Source organism: Aplysia californica, unplaced genomic scaffold, assembly GCF_000002075.1.
Source record: "Aplysia californica isolate F4 #8 unplaced genomic scaffold, AplCal3.0 scaffold00142, whole genome shotgun sequence".
NCBI lineage: Eukaryota > Metazoa > Mollusca > Gastropoda > Aplysiida > Aplysiidae > Aplysia > Aplysia californica.
Window position 1 is genome coordinate 1,006,515 of NW_004797412.1, and position 19,272 is coordinate 1,025,786.

At 39.4% G+C, this 19,272-nt stretch overlaps 2 protein-coding genes across 3 annotated transcripts in view; one reads left to right on the forward strand and one right to left on the reverse strand.

The window, feature by feature from the left end:
* LOC101851263 (notchless protein homolog 1) overlaps positions 1 to 17,557 on the reverse strand; it is a gene marked incomplete at its 3' end in the record, with an annotated part of 19,200 nt that extends 1,643 nt beyond the window's left edge. The window contains 8 exon segments of the mRNA XM_013081708.2: positions 465 to 620; positions 4,187 to 4,223; positions 4,789 to 4,886; positions 5,384 to 5,460; positions 6,724 to 6,803; positions 9,215 to 9,435; positions 10,154 to 10,304; positions 17,444 to 17,557. Of these exon segments, the coding sequence (XP_012937162.1) occupies positions 465 to 620; positions 4,187 to 4,223; positions 4,789 to 4,886; positions 5,384 to 5,460; positions 6,724 to 6,803; positions 9,215 to 9,435; positions 10,154 to 10,304; positions 17,444 to 17,478 (855 nt within the window).
* An 89-nt stretch (positions 17,558 to 17,646) lies between these two features.
* Positions 17,647 to 19,272, forward strand: part of LOC101851494 (rasGAP-activating-like protein 1) — a 29,133-nt gene continuing 27,507 nt past the window's right edge. For both annotated transcript variants that reach the window (XM_035969383.1, XM_013081706.2), the window contains exon 1: positions 17,647 to 18,068. In XM_035969383.1, the coding sequence (XP_035825276.1) occupies positions 18,001 to 18,068 (68 nt within the window). In that variant the 5' untranslated portion in view covers positions 17,647 to 18,000. The remainder of the gene's footprint in view (positions 18,069 to 19,272) is intronic.

Below are 19,272 nucleotides of genomic sequence, written 5' to 3' on the forward strand. Positions count from 1 at the left end.
CCTTTCGGATATAAAGGTTTAATACATCTCCAGCCGGTATCAAATCTGTAAATTGGCTGTAAGCTGGTCCAAGTGCTGTTGCTGGCATAATGACATTCTATGTGGCAGGGAAAGCCAAAATTCTTAGGAAGTTCAAACACACACACGGGCGCGCGCGCGCGCGGACACACACACACACACAAAAAACACGTTTTAGAAATGCCTAAAGCACACTGATGACAAGGAGTAACTAAAGAAAATATACTATACATATTTTTTAAAACTAAATTTTAACTAAAAGTGACTACAAAAAGAAGCCATCTTTTGAGCACTACTACCCATATTAGAGAAACACACATACACATGCGTACACACACACACACACACAGATACACTAACACACACACACACACACACACACACACACACACACACTGCCACACACACACACACGCACACCTAAAAAGGACCCACAACAAACTTACATCACTGGCCCTCCACACTTTGATGCTGCGGTCGTGCGATGCTGTGAAGATGAGGTCTGAACCACCCCACTTGACCATACTGATGTGAGCTGTGTGCCCTGAGATGACCATGTGAGAGCGGAAGGTGACCACGTCCCATATCCTCACTGTGCGATCCTGAGGACACATGAAACTTTCGTTCAGAGGGTAAATATCTAGGCTGATCACTTGTCCTTGAGACTACAGGTGTTAACATTTGAAGTCATTTTAACCCTTTCCTGTTCCCATCCCTGGCCAACAACAGCGGCCTATTTGTTCAACTTCCATGTTCCTGTGCCCTTAGCAACCTCCTGGTGTGCTCATTCTTTTGAGCTGAGTTGAAGAAAATAATGGTTGTAAAAGTAAATGTGAGGCATCGTGGTGAAATCAGACGCTCGTCAAAGTAATGAAAGCGAAGAAACAGGCATTTTTCCTCCAGTTTGGCAATTTTAATCAAATTAGTCTTAGCTCAACACCTCTTATGTCCATATAAAAACACATTTTCATGTGGATTTTATTTTTTTTAAACGATTAATGTCACAAAAAATATGTAGATTTTCAGTTTTCAAGGACTCTCAAGCTACAGAAGTTACAAAACTTTGGCGTCCATTTTCTCGATTTATTTACCTCTGGAACCATGCTATCCCCACCTCCGTCAATCGTGAATATTTCGACTTTTATTCAAGATAGATGGGTGTATTTTTTATAGAAAGCAAAAGCAAATAAATAAGCTTTCAGATGACACCAATAACTCCACATGCCCAAAAATTGACGAGTGCCTGATTCCACCACGTCGTGGCACAAATTCTGAACACTAACACGGGCTCCGACACTTTTCCCTCTAAAAATAACAACAAAGCTTAAGTTTTTTTTAGTTTAAGTTTCTACGTCACTTGCAACGTAATAAGGTCATAAAAGTTCTAAAGATTAAAGGTGCTACTGATCTATTTTCACTATAGCCAAGTTAATTACTGAGGAAATTAAATTGGGAGAAACAGTGTGTCCAGCCCATTTTCGGTGGGTTGAATAGGAGAAGTCTTGCACATTGTTTTTTTTAAGGGAGTGAATGTTTGGGATGATCAAGATATTGAATACCTCTATTGATTACTTATTTCGAACACCACAAAAACAATAAACCTATTGGGAGAAGTCTAACAAAGTCTTTTTTAACCCCTTTGTGAGAGCTCCTGTACACTATACATTCAAAATCTTGAGCCAAGATACCGTCCTCTCATACAATGCATGTTCTAAAAATCAGCCAATATTTTGGCAATCATGTGGACCACAAGTAATGGACCATACCGGATTTTGTACTACAATACCTTTGAACAGAATTCTATCAGATAACTGATGAAAGTTCTAAGTCTGCAAAAGCAAAAGTTAGCGTTAGTGTATGAATCGCATAAACCTTTTAATCTTGAAAAGGATCACAAAGTGACTGAATCCACTCTGATCTGGCCAGCAAAAATTGGGTGTAGTAAAATCCTCCCTCCAACACACAAACACACACACACAAAATTGGGAAACACATTAAAACGTCATTTTGAAAACACAAAAAGCCTGCAACATCACGGCTGTTCAGTTGTAATATTCTTGCAGATTACTTAGTTTAACCTCCCCGCTGACCTCCGGGGGTCATAAATCCTACCTGACAGTCAGGCTACACATCGCTTCCTGGGCGATAGCGCTGTTAGCCGATTTCGGGCAGAAGTCTGTAATTTTCACTGGATTTAAACCCCTGTAAATGTCCTCTCTTATCTATCACTATGGGTGTGTGGGCTATCAAATGAAAGCCCAAGCTCTCCTCAATAACTTGCATCCTTTAGTTCATTTCTAGTTCTGAGCGTGTACACACACTACCTCTGTACTTAACCCTACGTTGTGGTGCACATATTTCTCGGATTGCTACAAAGATCGGGACTTTTTTCCATTCATGAAACAAAGATTGTTATCATTTTTTTATTTGCCGTACCAAGAGTCAGTAAGGAGGTTTTTGTGAAAAAATTGGTTAGTTTCAATGGAAAACTTTAACAAGACGGCGAGTTTTGTAACTTCACCCTGTAAAATTTTCCCAACCGCCGCGCTGCCCATGCGGTATTCACCCAAGGTCCCGCTTTCACTTTCCCGGATTCTTTATGGACAAGTGTCAGGAGAGTCTACTACAAGAGGGAAAATGAAACACACGAGGGAACTACACCTTGCGTGTTCCAAAAAACTGTGTAGAACATGCAGGGCCAGAAGTAAAAAGGTTAAAAAGGCAAACCAGAGCAGATATTTTTGTATAAGTTTTAAAAATGGCTTACTCGTGTTCTATCGTGGACACGGACAATGAAGACACACATCCCTGTGAAATGTGCAATAAATGTGTGCAGCGCATATAGCCTTCTGCTTAAAGAAACAAGTTCAAGAAGGAACCCTATCTGCTGTACAAAAAAGTAGTGAAGAAAGTTTACACACCTGGACACCTTACTATAGTCGATCTCTGATAGGAAACCATTGTCACCAATACTTGAGGCACCCACAGTACACAAGCATCACAAAACATATTTGTAAACACACTGCGGCTTTTACATCTAACCAAAACATCATAGATGCAGCCCACACAATCAGACAGAAATCTGATTTTATTAAACAACAGCTGTGCTAAAGTACACTACCTCATCTCTTACACACATAAAATACAAGAAACTGAGTTTGATATTATAGGACCAGCAATTTCTGCATATTTGTAGCTGTACAATCAGACCGAAGGGCTAGAACCCAAATGGCTGCTGGATCAGAAAAGTAAAATAAAGTAAAAGAGGCTGTACAAACGACTATTTTCAAACTCAGTCACACACCAAGCAACACATATTAGAGCACCACTGTCAGCGTTTTATTTAAAGTTATGGATTTGGTTTGGATTTAATGGGCGAGCAGAGTGGCAAACTTGAGCACTCCAGCATCACAAAACTGGAGAACAGGACAGTGGGAATTCATATGTTATGTGTTTGTGAATGTGAAAGCAGCTCCAGCTGTGAGGAGACAGCGAAGAAACTCTTGCGTCATGGAATCGGATAGCAGTGAACATTCTACATGTTCCCTATTTGAGAAAACTGTGAGGAGACAACGAAAAATCTTTCGCTTTATTAATTGGACAGTAGTAAATCTTCTACAAGTTCCCCATTTCTGAAAGAATCAAATAAAATGTAAGTGTTTCTGAAAGCTCATCATGTCACTGTTGTATACCACTGATTATTTTAGAGATCTGGTGTACAAATTTTAAAATATCATAACTTTAAAAAGTAGACCCACGTAAACATTTTCCCCATAGATGCCCACAGTTGCGCCCATGTTTTAAAGGGTGCCCTGTTAAGAATATCAATAAAAAGTTATTTGCTGTACAGTCCAAGAATGCCTTTATCTGTTGATAATAATTTCACGTTGATTTATTCATGGGAAAAGCCACAATGAAGCAATTAAACTGTATAAAGATTGTTAAGTCACAACAGTTCATTTGTGGAGCAAAAGTCAAAGTGACCTCCATGACCACCCGGGCGAGGCATGGTTGACCGGGTCAGTTCCTCGGGTAACTAAGTGCTCCGCTTGGGAATAGCCGTGACATGGAATACAAAAATAATTGGAAGAGAGTATTCACTGGCTGAATTTCACTCAGTTTAAAAATATCCTGTTCAATAAACCATTTCAGGAAGAAGATAACTTACTTTGGAAGAGCTTGCCAGATATCTGCATTCTGGATCTCTGTGTGACAAAGAATAAAACATTTCTATATACACCATTGTATGAGGAGCTGACGACAATTCAACGATGAAACATCCCAGCATTAGATTACAGTTTAATAAAGACAAACTGAAACACCTCGACAAAAAAATACATGTGGAACATAACAGAGGCGCCCTCTAAACACCCACAAAATCTGGGTCAGGGAAAGAAACAACAAATGGAAAACGATATAATTATAACAGAAAGATCTGCAAGTGGTTCACACTACACTTAACATTCGTAGAGTAGTAAAGAGCTCTTTTTATGTGGGGGGAGGGTTACTTCAATCCTCATTTTATCTTCCACATAAATGAATTGAAATAGAAAACAAGCACATTTGTTTGTTTGAGTAAACTGAAGCATACCCACAAGATTAGTCATTTAATACAAGGAAAAAAGTAAGACTGAACTAAATCCAAAAATTTAATAAAAATTGCCAAACCGTTCTGAAAATGCCTGCATCTTCGATTTCATCAATTTGACGAGCGCCTGATTTCAGGACAACGCCTCACTTTTTTTTTTTAATGTCAGTGTAACGACTCACAAGTGTAGAGGTTTCCAAGCCACGGAGGACACATAGTCTGTGTGTCCGGTCAAAGGTCGGGAGATCTCTTTACCGGTCTTTGGGTTCCACAAACACACCTGGGGAAGGAGAGAAGAAAAGAGGAAAGTGACAAGAATAGAGACAGCTTAAGGATTCCTGTCAAGAATTCATGGTACTTCTACAGTTTTACTTCTAGAAAACATTTCAGTATTTTGATATAATATAATCATTCATTTTTTCACACTCTAACAAGCAGGGACAAAGTAAAAGCCTACTAACCACATATTATATTTATATCTACCTACATCACTCATGCTCAGAACTCTGAAGATGGGGGGGGGAAGGGAGGAGGATGAGGAGGAGGAGGAGGAGGAGGAGGAGGAGGAGGAGGAGAAGGAGAAGAAGTAGAAGAAGAATGAGAAGAAAAAGAAATGAGAAGAAAAAGAAAAAGAACATCAAACAAGAACAAGAGCAAGAACAAGAAGAAGAAGTAGGAGGAGGAGGAGGAGGAGGAGGAGGAAGAGAAAGAGGAAGAAGAACAAGAACAAGAAAATAAAGATGAAAAAGAAAAACATAATCAAAAAGAAGGACTCACCTTCCCACCCTTGCATCCAGAGGCCAGCTTCCGTCCATCTGGAGACCAGGCTAGGCAGAGCACCCAGTTCTGGTGACCTGACCACAGCACAACAAACACATAGATCATGTTTTGTTTAGTAGAGGTTTTACGGCGCTCACAACTGCATAAGGTCATATGAGCGCCAAGGGGTGGATGTCAACAGAGAAGTCCTTACAGGGAATCAGGTTTACTCAGCTCACCTCTCTAGCTTCAACAGCACAAAGTCTGCTTCGACTATCAAGGTACCCCGGAAATAGGGGGTCACAAGAGTGTGACAAACATACAAAAGCAGTAGAGGCAAAATTATTATAGTAAGGATTAAGAGAGAAAAAGCAGTAGTTCCCTGTTGCAGTTTAGGTACAGTTATGAGCATGACATTGATGAATCAGCCCATTTACAATAGCAATTCTACTGTGCATAAGAACATGGCTTTGGGAAAGGCCTAAAAACACTTCCGTCGGTAGCACCGCCCCGGGGGTTTACACACAGATCAGTTATGTGGCAAATCCTTTATCAGCAAATAGTGAAGTTTGTGTTAACTCGAATAATGCCATCACATATATTGTGCTTTGTGTCAACTCTTATATCGTCACATATTGCACTTTGTGTCAAATTCTACACCATCCCATATTATACTTTGGGTCAAATTTTATAACATTCTCACATATTGTTCTCTGTGCTTACTCTTATATCGTCACATATGGCACCTTGTGTTAACTTTTATAACATCACAAACTATTTTATAGAGCAAGGATAGAGGCAAAAAGAAAGAGCAGAATAGTAAAACCACATGGGAACTTGGTGTCAGAAATTAGTAACAAAGCAAAATATATTAGAACTCTAATAAACATAATTCTTGACTAGACTTTTTTTGGTGACAAAAACGTCTCATTTTTACACCTGATTCAAAATGTAATGTCTCACACCCAATTTTCAATATCTCAGCTTTACATCTGATTTACAAGAACATTTCCGTTTTAAATCTGATTTACAATAATGTCTTACCTCTACATACGATTTACAATAAAGGGTAGAAAAAGTAGACTTGGACACCCCCCCCCCCCTCCAACCCCCAGTCCCATTTGGAACTGACTTAAATAATCTAGTACACAGATTCAAGGTCACCGTGGGGTTGGTGCTACGTCTTACAGAAACAGTAACCAGTTGGCCGCAATCGTTGATGTGTGCAAAGACATGCAGGCTATACAACTTCACCCACTAACCACTCACCTTTACACTTGAGTTACAATGACGTCCCACCTTTACACCCGACTTACCAAAATGCCTCACCATTATGCTGATTTACCCTAAGGTCTCACCTTTACACCTGAATTCTGGGGTTTCTGTATTGATGTCCCAAAACCTCACAGTGGAGTCACTGGAGCCACTTGCTAGGAACCTGAAAAGGTTGAGAGATACAGTAACTAACTGTTTATGTTTTTTGCCATTCCCCTCACCCCAACAAAATTTAGATCACTTAGGAAGAAGGCTGCTTCTTCATTGTCAGGCAGCATCTGAGCAGACAGACAAGACTCCTCAAAAGATAATTTTTTTTTATATTAGAAAAATTTGCCTGACCACATTTTTTTTAGAAAGTCACTACTGCTGTTGTTCAGTGGTAGCTAAAGGCAAGTCAAAACAGCAATGGTTACAATTCATAAATGTAAAAAAAAAACAACCAACCAACAATGACCACCTGAGGAATACAGGACTAGAGCAGTGAAAAATACAGGGAGGCCACATAAATGTATACTGCAAATAAAAATGTGTATTTTCATAGCATTTACAATAAATCACGTCAATATTGTAATAAATGCAAACAAAAATGTGCATTTTCATATCATTTATAATAAGTCAAGCCAATATTGCAAATACAGTCAAACCTGCTTCAACAGAAACCTGTCCAAGACAGACACACCTGTCACAGTGAAATCTTCTCGCAGACCCCTTGATAAATCACAGATTCATACAAATATCTTGGTCTCACAATCGACAGCAAATTTACATGGCAAAATCACGTAAACAATATTGTTAAAAAGGTAAATCAGAGGCTGTACTTTCTGAGGAAACTAAGGTCTTTCAATCTCATCTGAATCCATCCATCCTTCAGATATTCTACACCACCACAACAGAAACTTTGACAAATTATGGTAGCACTTGCTATGGTAGCAATTTGGGAAGGCAGCACATCATAAAAATAAACAAGTTGATCAGAAAGGCATCAAGAACAGTTGGTAGAGACCTAAGTCTCTTTGAATATCTGCACAAGACAAACGTTCTAAAAAAGGCGGAAATAAAGCTTAGTGACCATAGCCACCCACTGACATCGGAATTTCAACAATTGACCCACAGTAAACGATACATTTCCAAAAAAGCAAGAACAGAAAGATATAGAAATTCATTTGTACCAACTGCAGTGAGGTTACTGAACACACAGTGCTACAAATGAGTATATGAGAGAGAGAGAGAGAGAGAGAGAGAGAGAGAGAGAGAGAGAGAGTGTGTGAGAGAGAGAGAGTGTGTGAGAGAGAGAGAGAGAGAGAGAGAGAGAGAGAGAGAGAGAGAGAGAGAGAGAATTTTTTATGGAGCGGGTTGTCCCAGCACGTGAGGCATACTAATGTCCTGTCTTGTTGTGCGTATGCGTGAGTGCACCTAACCTTTGTAACGTCTACTGTCATTGTTAATGACCAAGACAAATTTCTCCCTGCGAGATGAATAAAGACTGTCATTGTGATTGTAAATTCCTCTATAATTACCTCTTTAAAACAGAAAACGGCTCAACTTGGAAACGGAAAAAGAAATTTCTTTCCTTTGGGAGATTTTGACATGTCCAAGATGCTCAAACCTCGTTTGGAACAAAAACTCCCCCAAGTTTGGTTCCATCGGCTCTAACCTTTATGCCATGCAGCCAGGCAAAGAAGGGGAGAAGGACGGCAGCTTGGAGGTAGCTGTCACTCAAGCAGGTTATGAATTCTAAAGTCTTTGCAGTTACGCCATCCATGTGAGCCCTTAGTGGTGCAGATGGTAAGGGTGGTGTGAGTGTGAAATCTCACCACTGCTTATGAAAGTGCTTGAGTATCCCTCCAGTACTGAAACTTTCTCAGTAGCCGGAGGTGTGAATTTAATTATCAATTTGACCAATGCCTGCCACCCTGATCAGACGGAGAGCCAAGAGAAAAAAAGTTAAATTGACGGGATTGGTTGAAAATATTTATTACACAGAAGGGGGCTTGTTTTTAAATTTGGCTGAACAGTAGTCCTATCCGATGCAAGCACTGGTGACAATGGATATATAGGACTGAGCGTGCTATTATCAGAGAGACTAGGATAGCGCTTGAGAGACGTGAAGCTTTTACCACTGTTGGTCAACTGGACAGGCAACCCTTGATCCCACCACATACAGGCCCTCTAGAACCCTTCTCCACCCTCTCGCACAAAATTCCCCTGTCCAAGATGGAAAATGTTTAAGACTGAACTTTTTTTCTGGCTCTATTGAGGTTCCGCCTTGGACACGTTCAATGTAAATGCACATAAAACGATGTATTTTTACTTCATTTTTCCTAAGTTACATACAACCTCGTGGAGACTGAAAAAAAAAAAGAAATTTTTTTGCTAATCTGATAGGGATTCTTCGTTTTAAAAACATTATGTTCTTAAAAAAGAACCTCAAAACAGCTCCGATTTTATCCAGTACTTAGCAGAAATGGATCGCCCTCCAACCAACCACATCTTGTCAAAGCAGAAAACTCCATACTAAAGCACCCTCTCCAATACTTTTTTACCTCCACTATCCCTCCATCCAAATCTCACCTGCCACTCGGACTGAAAGACACATACAACACAGGATCGCCGTGTCCCTCTAGAGAGCTGGTGCAGCGCGTCACAGCACGCACGCGGAACACAGCCTGAGGCTGGTACACAATCTCAACGGACTTCTCAGTTAAAGACAGCACTTCCTCTCCCACAGCCTTTGCCAGCGTCTCTCTAATCTCCACCCCATTGACGAAAAAAGCGTATGGCACTTTGTCCTCCTGCAAAAAAAAAAAAAAAAAAGAAGAAGAAGCAAATGAAAAATGTAACCACGTTTTTAAAAATAATAGTAAATACAGTCAAAATTGTCAAAGACGGCCACCTATTGTCAAGTAGGAAAGCGGACGTCTTACAAAGTCTCATTATAATGTTTTAAAAAACAACCAAAAGCATAAAAGGGGGAGGCGCTCATATGACCTTATGCAGTTGCGAGCGCCGTAAAACCTCTACTAAAACAAAAAAAAAACAAAAGGGGGAAATGGGAAGTTGCCGTTTGTACAGGCAATTGTCTTATTGTACAGGTGATTGTCTTATAATACGGGCGGCTGTTACAGATGCAGGTTTGACTGCATTCAATATCATCACTTATCACAATGATACTAATGTGTTATTTCCTGTTTTTAAGAGACCCACATAACTTGACCTGCATTTGTGCAGCCCTTCATCATCCATGCTTTCCACTACATTCCCCCAAAAATTATATTTCACATACACTTAGAGTCTTGAATTTTGCCACTTTATATATTTGACCAAAATTTTAGAATTGACAGTTCTATCTTGACAATAAAAAAACAAGACTACAACAGCAAACATTTTTTTTAAACTTGCAAAATCAAAGGAGCATAATTATTTGATCAATAAAGATGTCAAAGCTTACCCAAATCGCAACAAATTATTGCTAATTCCAAAAGAAAATCGTCATTATTTTCAGTTACTTACATTTGGGATCACAGCATCACAAACAAGCTGCAGCTTTTCCCTTGTTATATCTGTAGGCAACTCGAAAGGAGATCCTTCTGTCTCACCATCTTCAGACTTGAAAACACACTGCACTCGCTTTTCATCAGGATTTATTCCTTCCACTGCTTCACTATACGACAGACAGAATGAAAAAAAGTATGAGAAAACCACCAGATGGTCTTGTTAACCCATTGAACCCTTTCTCCTGTCAGCTGCTGACAAACTACCAGAAAGCCAACTTAAACATAAACAAAAGTCAAGAAAGGACAGAAAAGCAAAAATACTTTTCAGAAGCAACACCAAGAGCAGGAGACAGACAGACAGGGCTGACTACTAGACCAGATATATCTCATTTATATTTTTGCGCCTAGAACCCTTTCTGAATTCAGTGGAGAAGATGGTCTTTGCTCCCAGCCCAAAGAAACACAATGAATTTTAATACAAAACCACAGGTCTAAAAAGAAATATAAGTTACAGTTCCTGTCATAAGAGTAGGTAATTAATCAATCCCGAATCCTTCGTAAATAGTAAAAGTGAGTCACTTTTGGAGCATTCTCCTATTTTGGCCCGAAGAGAACTGGATATGAATACTGACTGAAATACTCAGTATCGATGTTTTATCCAAAAGAAAGTGAGAGACGTCCTGCTATTTTTCAGTACAAAATGAGCAGTAATATTTCATGCGTTTTTAACAAGGGGGGGGGGGGGGGGGGGGGGGGGCGACCTTATAAAAATATGGGGGGTTTCAGGGGGGACATGCCTTCCTGAATTTAACCATAATTTGATATTTTGTAATTAGGTTTGATATCTCTTGCTCGCCGCGAGTCAGACATATCAGCATGCTTGTCGAAAAGCCATGAAGCTACAGAGAGCACCTAGCACACCTGTGATTGGCCCAAGTATAGATGACGTATTTCCACCATCTTTTTTTGTCGTCTTCCGGGGGTTCCCTAACGAGTTGACTAGAAAACTAAGGAATATGATAATTTGATTGAAGACTACAGTTCTTTTTCAAATAACTTGAATGAAAATGAAGGTGACAAGTGTAATTGTAAGTATGAATATAAACTGAAAAGGGTGTTTATCTAAACAAAGTGGCTATTCGGACCTGAGTCTGAATAGCCTCCCGTGGCTATTCGGACTCAAACATTAGGAGCTGTCAGGGGGAACAGTGCGGGCAAAGATATCAAATGACTGCACAGCAAACTGAGTTCGATCGGTGAACATCTTGTCGTTTAAAATCATTAAATAATTTTCCTCGTCTTTGTTTACTGATTTCCAGTTTTCTGTACCTCCTCTTCTCCTCCCCAAACAAAGTTGTGAGCACGCACACACACACAAAGCAGTCGGCAATGAAACCAACCTCGTGTCCCCTAGTGACGTAGCCCATCACGTGCTAAGCGGCAAAGCGGGCCCACCACGGCGTGGGACAAAAGAAATAAGAAGGATTGCAATATCTTGGTTTTGGTGCGGACAGTAGGAGCAGGAGAAACATTAGGAGCTGTCACTGTCAAGGGGGACGCAGGGCGGGCAGAAGAGACAGAAACCAGACCAGTAGAATTGAAGTTGGGGAATTTAGATGATTTTGAAGAGGGTGGAACTGGTAGAAAAAGAGTGCAGAAGAAATTCCGTTTTGCCGGTATATCAGACGGACTCAGCCAAAAGTCAGGGTTCGGACCAATCAAAACCAAACTTTCACTAAACGAAACAGGAAACGAAAATGTCAAACGCCGACTGACTTCCAAGCTAAAGACCAAGAAGAGAAAAACAAGCTGATTCTGGCAGGTTGTGTTGTGCCCTGTTAAAGATATCAGATTTGAAGACTCCAGAAAAGATACATTCGTTAATGCGTGTATTTGTAGATGTGTTGATAGTAGAAGATCTTTTGATGAGGAGGCATGGGAGGCACTCCAGGAGCGCACTTCTACCAAGAAGGAGAAAGATCTGCATGAGTGTTGTGATTGTAAGGAAATTGATGATGGTCGAATGAAGACGGTTGAATGTGAAAGCTGTTTAAGCTGTTGCCATGGTCAAACAAACTGCCTGTCCGCTTCACATCCGGTACACCCGGTGATTGCGCACGCACGTTGGAGCTTGAGTCCGAATAGCCACAACTTTATCTAAATATGTATCTTAATATACCTATCTTTGCCTTGTGTGAGTGGTTGTGTGTGTGTTTATGCGTGTGTGCATCTACCAACGTGCCCATGTGTGCATAATTGAATCTTCCCGTTTCTTAGTTCATGTGCGTGTGTTTGTGTGTGTATGTGAATGTATGTTCATCTATGTGAGTGCTTGAGAAATATGAGAGTGTCTGGAATGGCTGAGAAATACCAAAATGTACTCCAATTGTAAATTATGTTATACAGAATGGAAAGAAAGATCACTATTATTATGATGATGAAAGAATAACAATAAAGGGTAATAGTGATAGATCTTGTCAACTTGTTAGGGAAACCCTGGAAGACGACAAAAATAAGATGGCATAAATACGTCATCTAAATATGGGCCAGTGCAAGGTGCTCTCTGTAGCTTCATGTGTTCAAAAGTAATTGTTTAGAAGATTCAACTTAGAACCAGAAGAGGCACTCTTTGAGAGAAGTGGTCCCGGCTTAACTCCATAGAAATAACACTAAGACTTGTAATCGGAAACAAAAACGGAAGTTAAGTAAAAAAAAAGCTGTCTTCAATATATTTTTTTTTTTTTTATTCGACTTTAGAATTTTTTTCTACATCATTTTTTTCTTCATTGAGTGGTCTTTTCACCCTGGCAACTCAAGTCAGCTTTTTTACTCGACTTCTGTTTTCGTTTCCGATTACAAGTGTAATTTCTATAGAGTTAGGCCGGGACCACTTCTCCCGAAGAGTGCCCCAGAAGTACTCGTCAGTGAAGCCACACTCTATTATAGTATTAATTACTCGAGTCCGAATATAGACAAAAATTATATTCGGACTCTAAAATGAGTCCAGCATGACGTCCGTTCCGACTTCCGACCCTTGTTCCTAAATATTTCCAGCATTTATGAAACTTGTTTCGATAACAATCGAGATCTATCTAAACTGGCCCTCCCTGCATCATTAGTATGAACAGAACAACCAAGTTGAGTTGACCTTGCGGGGGCAAAGTTAATTATGTCGACCAATGAGACTGCGCGTAGCGATCATGCACTCTCGGCATGCTGTGGGAAGAGGTGTTGGGAAGAGGCCACGGCTGTCCATTTTGTGCGATGTGATTAAAGAAAAATTAATTACAGAAAAACTATAATACACAACAAAAAGAAATTTAACATGTGGAAAGATAATTTACGGTAGTGGTAGTGGCAGTAATGATATGATGATGCTGTAGTGGTGGCGGTAGAAAGACTCTGAGGTGTCGGTCATTGTGTACTTACACACTGCCATTGGGCAATGAGAGTGCAGTCTTTTGATTTTTGACACAATTACACAGTCCTAATAGGTTATCTAGTAACTAAGTCTTGTTTTACATAAAATCCCCCGACGACTGTTATATTATGTAATCTCTTTACACTCACATTTATAACTTATAATTCCTAGATCTAGAAGCTGAGTCCGAATATATAAAAGAATTTTTTCGGACCCAAGTCCAAATAAATAAATCCCATGTTCGGACTCGAGTCTGAATAGATAAAAAAATCTAATCGGACTCGAGTTTGAATACAGCCGGCCTTATTAATTAGATCTAGTTGAGGCCAAAACCGGATTGGATTATCCCACTTTTGGGAGGGAAGTGGCTATTCTCACCCCGTGTGAGACTTGCCAGCATTGGCTATTCTCACCCAGTGTGAAACAAGACGTTTTTCCTAATTTCTGAATACTGTCTATCAGTGTATAGCAATGACCACGAAAAACCTTTTTGAGTCAGAGATGTGTTTGCAAATAGGTGCATTATGTAGCTGTATCTTCACAGAGCATGGAACTTTTTGAATTTTTGAAATCCATCAATAGACAAAAAAGTTACGAATTTTTTAATCAATTTATTTTTCTTACACTTTTATATTCATATATAACTAGCTGGGCCCCCTTTCGATGAAAGGAATGATCGGAGCATTAACATCAACTGAAAGTCATTGACCTATTATAGTTACACTCTACTGGAATGGAGCAATAAATCTTGAGAGGTGAAAAAAATTTAGAAGATTTAGATCTATACTCTCAAAACAAAATGCGCCTCGCCACGAAATATCACTTCCGGATTTTCTAAAATTACAGAGACAGAAGCGTCGACCTACAAAAGCGATCGGCGAAATAAAGAAATTAAATTTTTTGCAGCAAAACTGTCACAAAACTGAAAAAAACCAAGGGTGTCATGATCTGGAGAATATTTTAAAGAATATTTTAGCGAAAACCGCATGTCGATCAATGCAACCATTAAAAAGCCTTTCGAATAGCAAAATTCGGCATCCACAATTGATAATAGATGAATAGAACCCAAAATATGGGACGTTCTTTGGTGAGTTTTGAGACAATATTCGTGATAACTCGCTCATTTCTCGGAGTATTTAAATGAAACTTGGCAACCCAGTACATTTTCTACTGCAGAATCTAGTCCTGCTTTCAGATTTTTCATAGCTATCCTACTTTTTGAAGACGTTTATAGGTAAAAATGTGGTGGTTTTCGGTGTGTTTTGAGACAATATCTGTCATAGCTCGCCTATTTCTGGGAGTATGTAAATGAAACTGGGTAGTCTAGTACAATTTTTAATGCAGAATCTAGTCATGCTGTCAGATTTTTAATATCTATCATACTTTTTCAGTTGTAAAGACATTAACAGGTAAAAAAGTGGCGTTCTTTACAGATTTACAAAGATTATCAGTCATATCTTCTTCTCAAGTCATGATATTTGAATGAAGCTGGGCAAAATAAAAGGTTCATCCTTGCCAAGCATTGCTCTGGATCAATTTGTCCAAAAATGTAAGTCGAGAACTGGATTTGTTAGACTAATGCATACTTTGAAATAGAAAATAAGATCATCTCTGTGTATATCCATTGTTGGACAGTGTCCTATTGTGTGGTAGATTAAGATGTGTTTAGATAATATAGTTTACAAGTCATGGGAATATTTCGCATACGTGTTGGCTACAACTCATACTATAAATGTAACATATTTACACCCCCCCCCACCCTTCTCTCTCTCTCTCTTTCACGCACACACACACACACACACATGCGCACACTCACGCACGCACGCGTGAACGATAACAATGTATAAACGGGACTACCTTCCCGACTGGACTAAATAAGTACCATACTCTTTAATAACAATCTTAATGCCTCACTTTTCCAAATAGAGCAAACAGGATGAATCCAAATGTGTGCTTTCCCAAGAGGGGGGAATAGGCTTTCATATAACGCAAACACAATGCCATACACCACTTCTCAAGATGTTTGCTTTTCTGTTTCTATTCTTCTGTCATGCAATCAAGCAAATAAAAAGGACTACATCTATTGTATTGTGACTAAAATGCAACAAAAATGCAAGTTATCAAGGCCCCCGTTTAGTTTTCAAGTATCCTCCCCCCCCCACCCCCCACCCCCACCCCCCACCCGTTCCGGCCTCGATTGTAGCGCCTGAGGTGACCGATGGCTGATGATGTCACTCAGTGGAAATTTCCCAGCCGCCGGTTGTGCACCCAGCAAGCACAAATGGCAAAGCCACTTTTCCCTTAGTTACTCCCACATTTTTTAAAATTACGAAAAAAAACGCTAAACACAGAAGCATGAAATCTTAAGGGAATAAAGAAAAATTACAACTTATCAGTCAGTTTGACAAATCACAGCTCCGAAAAACTTCAATGCGCACCCCTTTCGCAAATGCTTTCGACTGCTTCTTGGATGGATACAAAGTTATCAATCTCTGCATACTATGAGATAGACCTCTTTTCTGATTGGCTGCCAAGTTTAATTCATATCCATTCAGAAGAAGCGGCGTGAGAGCGAGTTGAAGACAACAACCTTTGCGTTAGTTCGACCCATGAAACACCCCCGTGGCGGGGGCCAAATATCGACAGAACAAAACGCGCTCGGTGGGCATTGCTAATGATCAAATTGACAAAAACAAATTTTAAAAATGATGTTATAGGTCAAAAATTTTAAAATTTGGTCGTCTATAAAGATGCTACAGCTATTTCACTTTTCATATCGAGCCGAACTACGCAGGTCGCCATTTCATGATTTTGCCCGGAAGTTCTTGCTACTCCTCCCTCTCTCACTGCCTGCAGACATTTAAGTGCTCTAGAACGTTTATTCAATGTTCACGGTGTACGCTACACTGGTTGGCCTATCACGGTGAACGCACACCGGGTGAGAATAGCCAAAAGGCTGGCCTGCGCTATAATAGAATAGCGGTGGCCTTTTGTTGGGAGACTATTAACTAGGTCTAAACTGTAAACAACAGAGTAGGTCAGTAGGGATTATACGTAATGGAAGGATGAAGCAACACCTATGACCTATTCCTGTGAGGAAGTGGCTATTCTCACCCGCCCGGAAGTTCTCGCAAGATCAACTCCTCCCCTCTTCTCTTTCTCTCTACTCTCTGTCTCTTTCTGAATACTGTCTATCTGTGTGGACGATCAAATTGACCAATACAAAGTTAAAAAATGATGTTAAAACACAAAAGTAAATTAATTTGGTTGTCTACAAAGATGCTACGGCTATTTAACTTTTCGAATCAAGCCGAACTACGCGGGTCGCCATTTTGTTTTGCCCGGAAATTCTCGCGCTACTCCTCTCTCTCTTTCTCTCTCTCTCTCCACTGCCCACAGACAAAATTGTACGCTTTTAGTAGGCTACAGTTGTAATGGAACGTTTGTTCACGGCACAGAATTCTACAATTTTTCTGTTATCACAGTGTAGAATTCTGTGGTTTAGGTTAGGGTGAACGCAAAATTTGGTGAACGCGCACCGGGTGAGAATAGCCACAAGACTCGCCTGCACTATTCTCACTCCGGGTGAGAATAGAGGTGGCCTTCCTGTGATATGAAGTGAAGTCTTTAGTTCGATAGAGAAAAGTCAGAAGTCTGGTGAAGTAGACCATCTAGTCAAGGATAGTCTAGAGTTCTTCGCTAGCCTGCCTAAAAACCTAAAACTAAAACTAAAGTAGAGACAGTACAACCATCAGAGTACTGGTCACGACTGGTGACTGGTGAGTGAGGCAGTTAGATTCTACTTCTAGATCTAGACTTGATCCCTATCTCGATTCTTGAAAAACTAGTCTGTTAGAATGAGCAGAATTTTACAAAACCCTTAACCTGGTGGAAGGAGCTTGCAGCTTTCTTTTCGGCATGTCTGTATGATTCCACTCGCATCGATAGAGGGTTGTAAACAAACACACATGTGAAGTCGCAACAATAATACGGTTCGATTATTTCTTTCTTTTTTGACTAAATACACCTCACCGTTTGTATATTTATAAAATTATACCCGGTTCTTTTATCGCCTTTGAACTCAAATAGCAAATTATCTATGAAAGAAATTGAGTTTTAAAGCATCACATTTTTTCATGATTATTAAACATTACTGCATTGCTTTAAGTAATAAATTCTAAGGTATAAGACAAGAAATTAATGTATAAATGAATATATATGATTTACACTTTAAGTCAATGGCGTATAGGGAACCAATTTTACAGCACATAATAATTGATAAGAAATCTCTGTATGACATCACTTCCGATAACAATCATAACAACTCTTCGACAGGAAAATAATCAATAACGAAGATGGAAGGGTGTACAAGAGAGTAAACAAGCAGGGGATACATAAGAGCACTATGTATAGCATATGATGACCGAGCTGTGCTTGAGAGAATGGTATCAACTCATACAACACTCTACCTGAGGGTGTCCGAGGCGAAAGAACTGCTTGCCAAAGACTTGTAAGTGGTCTGCTGTGTTCAGAGTTGGCTACCCTTAGCTGCCTTCTTTTCTCTTTCAAGTTACAACCAACTGGCTTTGATGGTTCCAGTCATGCACATCGATTGTGCAGTAACTTGCACGAGCATGGATATTTTCAACCCACAATCTTGCAAGCGTTCGTGATTTATGTTTTGCACGTATATATTAAATCTGATATGCAGTTTAAACTGGATGTGTGCATGCTTGATTTTGAGTTCTGTTTTTAACATTTGTTTCAATTACAGGATATTTTGTCATGCTCTGCATTGTCATTGATTGTTTAATTATTTGTATAAGAGACAGAATCAGATCTCCACCAGGTACACCTAAGGATGAGTGGCTTTGAATACAAACTTAATTTTAGATTTAATCATAGGTTTAACTTGTACACACTTTTTTTGTGGGATATTATAATTTAATCAATTTGAGTCAGGTAACTTGGTAATGAATGTCTAGATTTGGATCTATATTGCTTCTTTCCCTCAGAAAAAAAAATAAACTGTTTGATTACAACGATGCCATGTTACCTTCAATGAAATGACGGTAAATCAACAAGAAATAAAGATGGTTAAATATTTTGTTCAACGGCGAAGATGAAAGAAGTGCGTAAGCAAAGTAGGGTCATGCTGCTTCAGGACCAACTAGAAAGCGAGGGGGCCGAAATACTCTGATCAATGTGCATGAAATTCAGGACCCGAGGGATAGGGGTTAATTTCCTGGGGTTTGGGGTTACATCATTGTCATTTTTTATGTTTTTATTATATATATATGCCCTGTTTATGGACATAGATTCTTTCACCTGAAAAAATATTTTAGTTTTCTTTTTAACAAGATTGATTCTATATCTAGTTCTATATATATATTTAGAAAATTGTACCAGTGTGACAACTAGTGGCAAGATTGTGACATCTTATTCTCTCGATTGGCTGGTTTGCATTGCTCTGTGTAACCATGACCCTTTTCTTATTCAAGGGTCTTTGTCATTGTTGATGTCATTTATACACTTTGCTCCTTTCATTTACCTTTTTTGTTGCTCTGACTTTCTCTGATAAAGACTTCTCCTCCTCTTTTAAAAAAAAGTGGTCCACATATGTAGTTTTTGTTTCATGGAGTTCTCGTTCTGGCATGAAATTTATTATGTGAATTGTGCTGAGGTTGTTTTTAGTAGTGTCAAATTAATGTTAT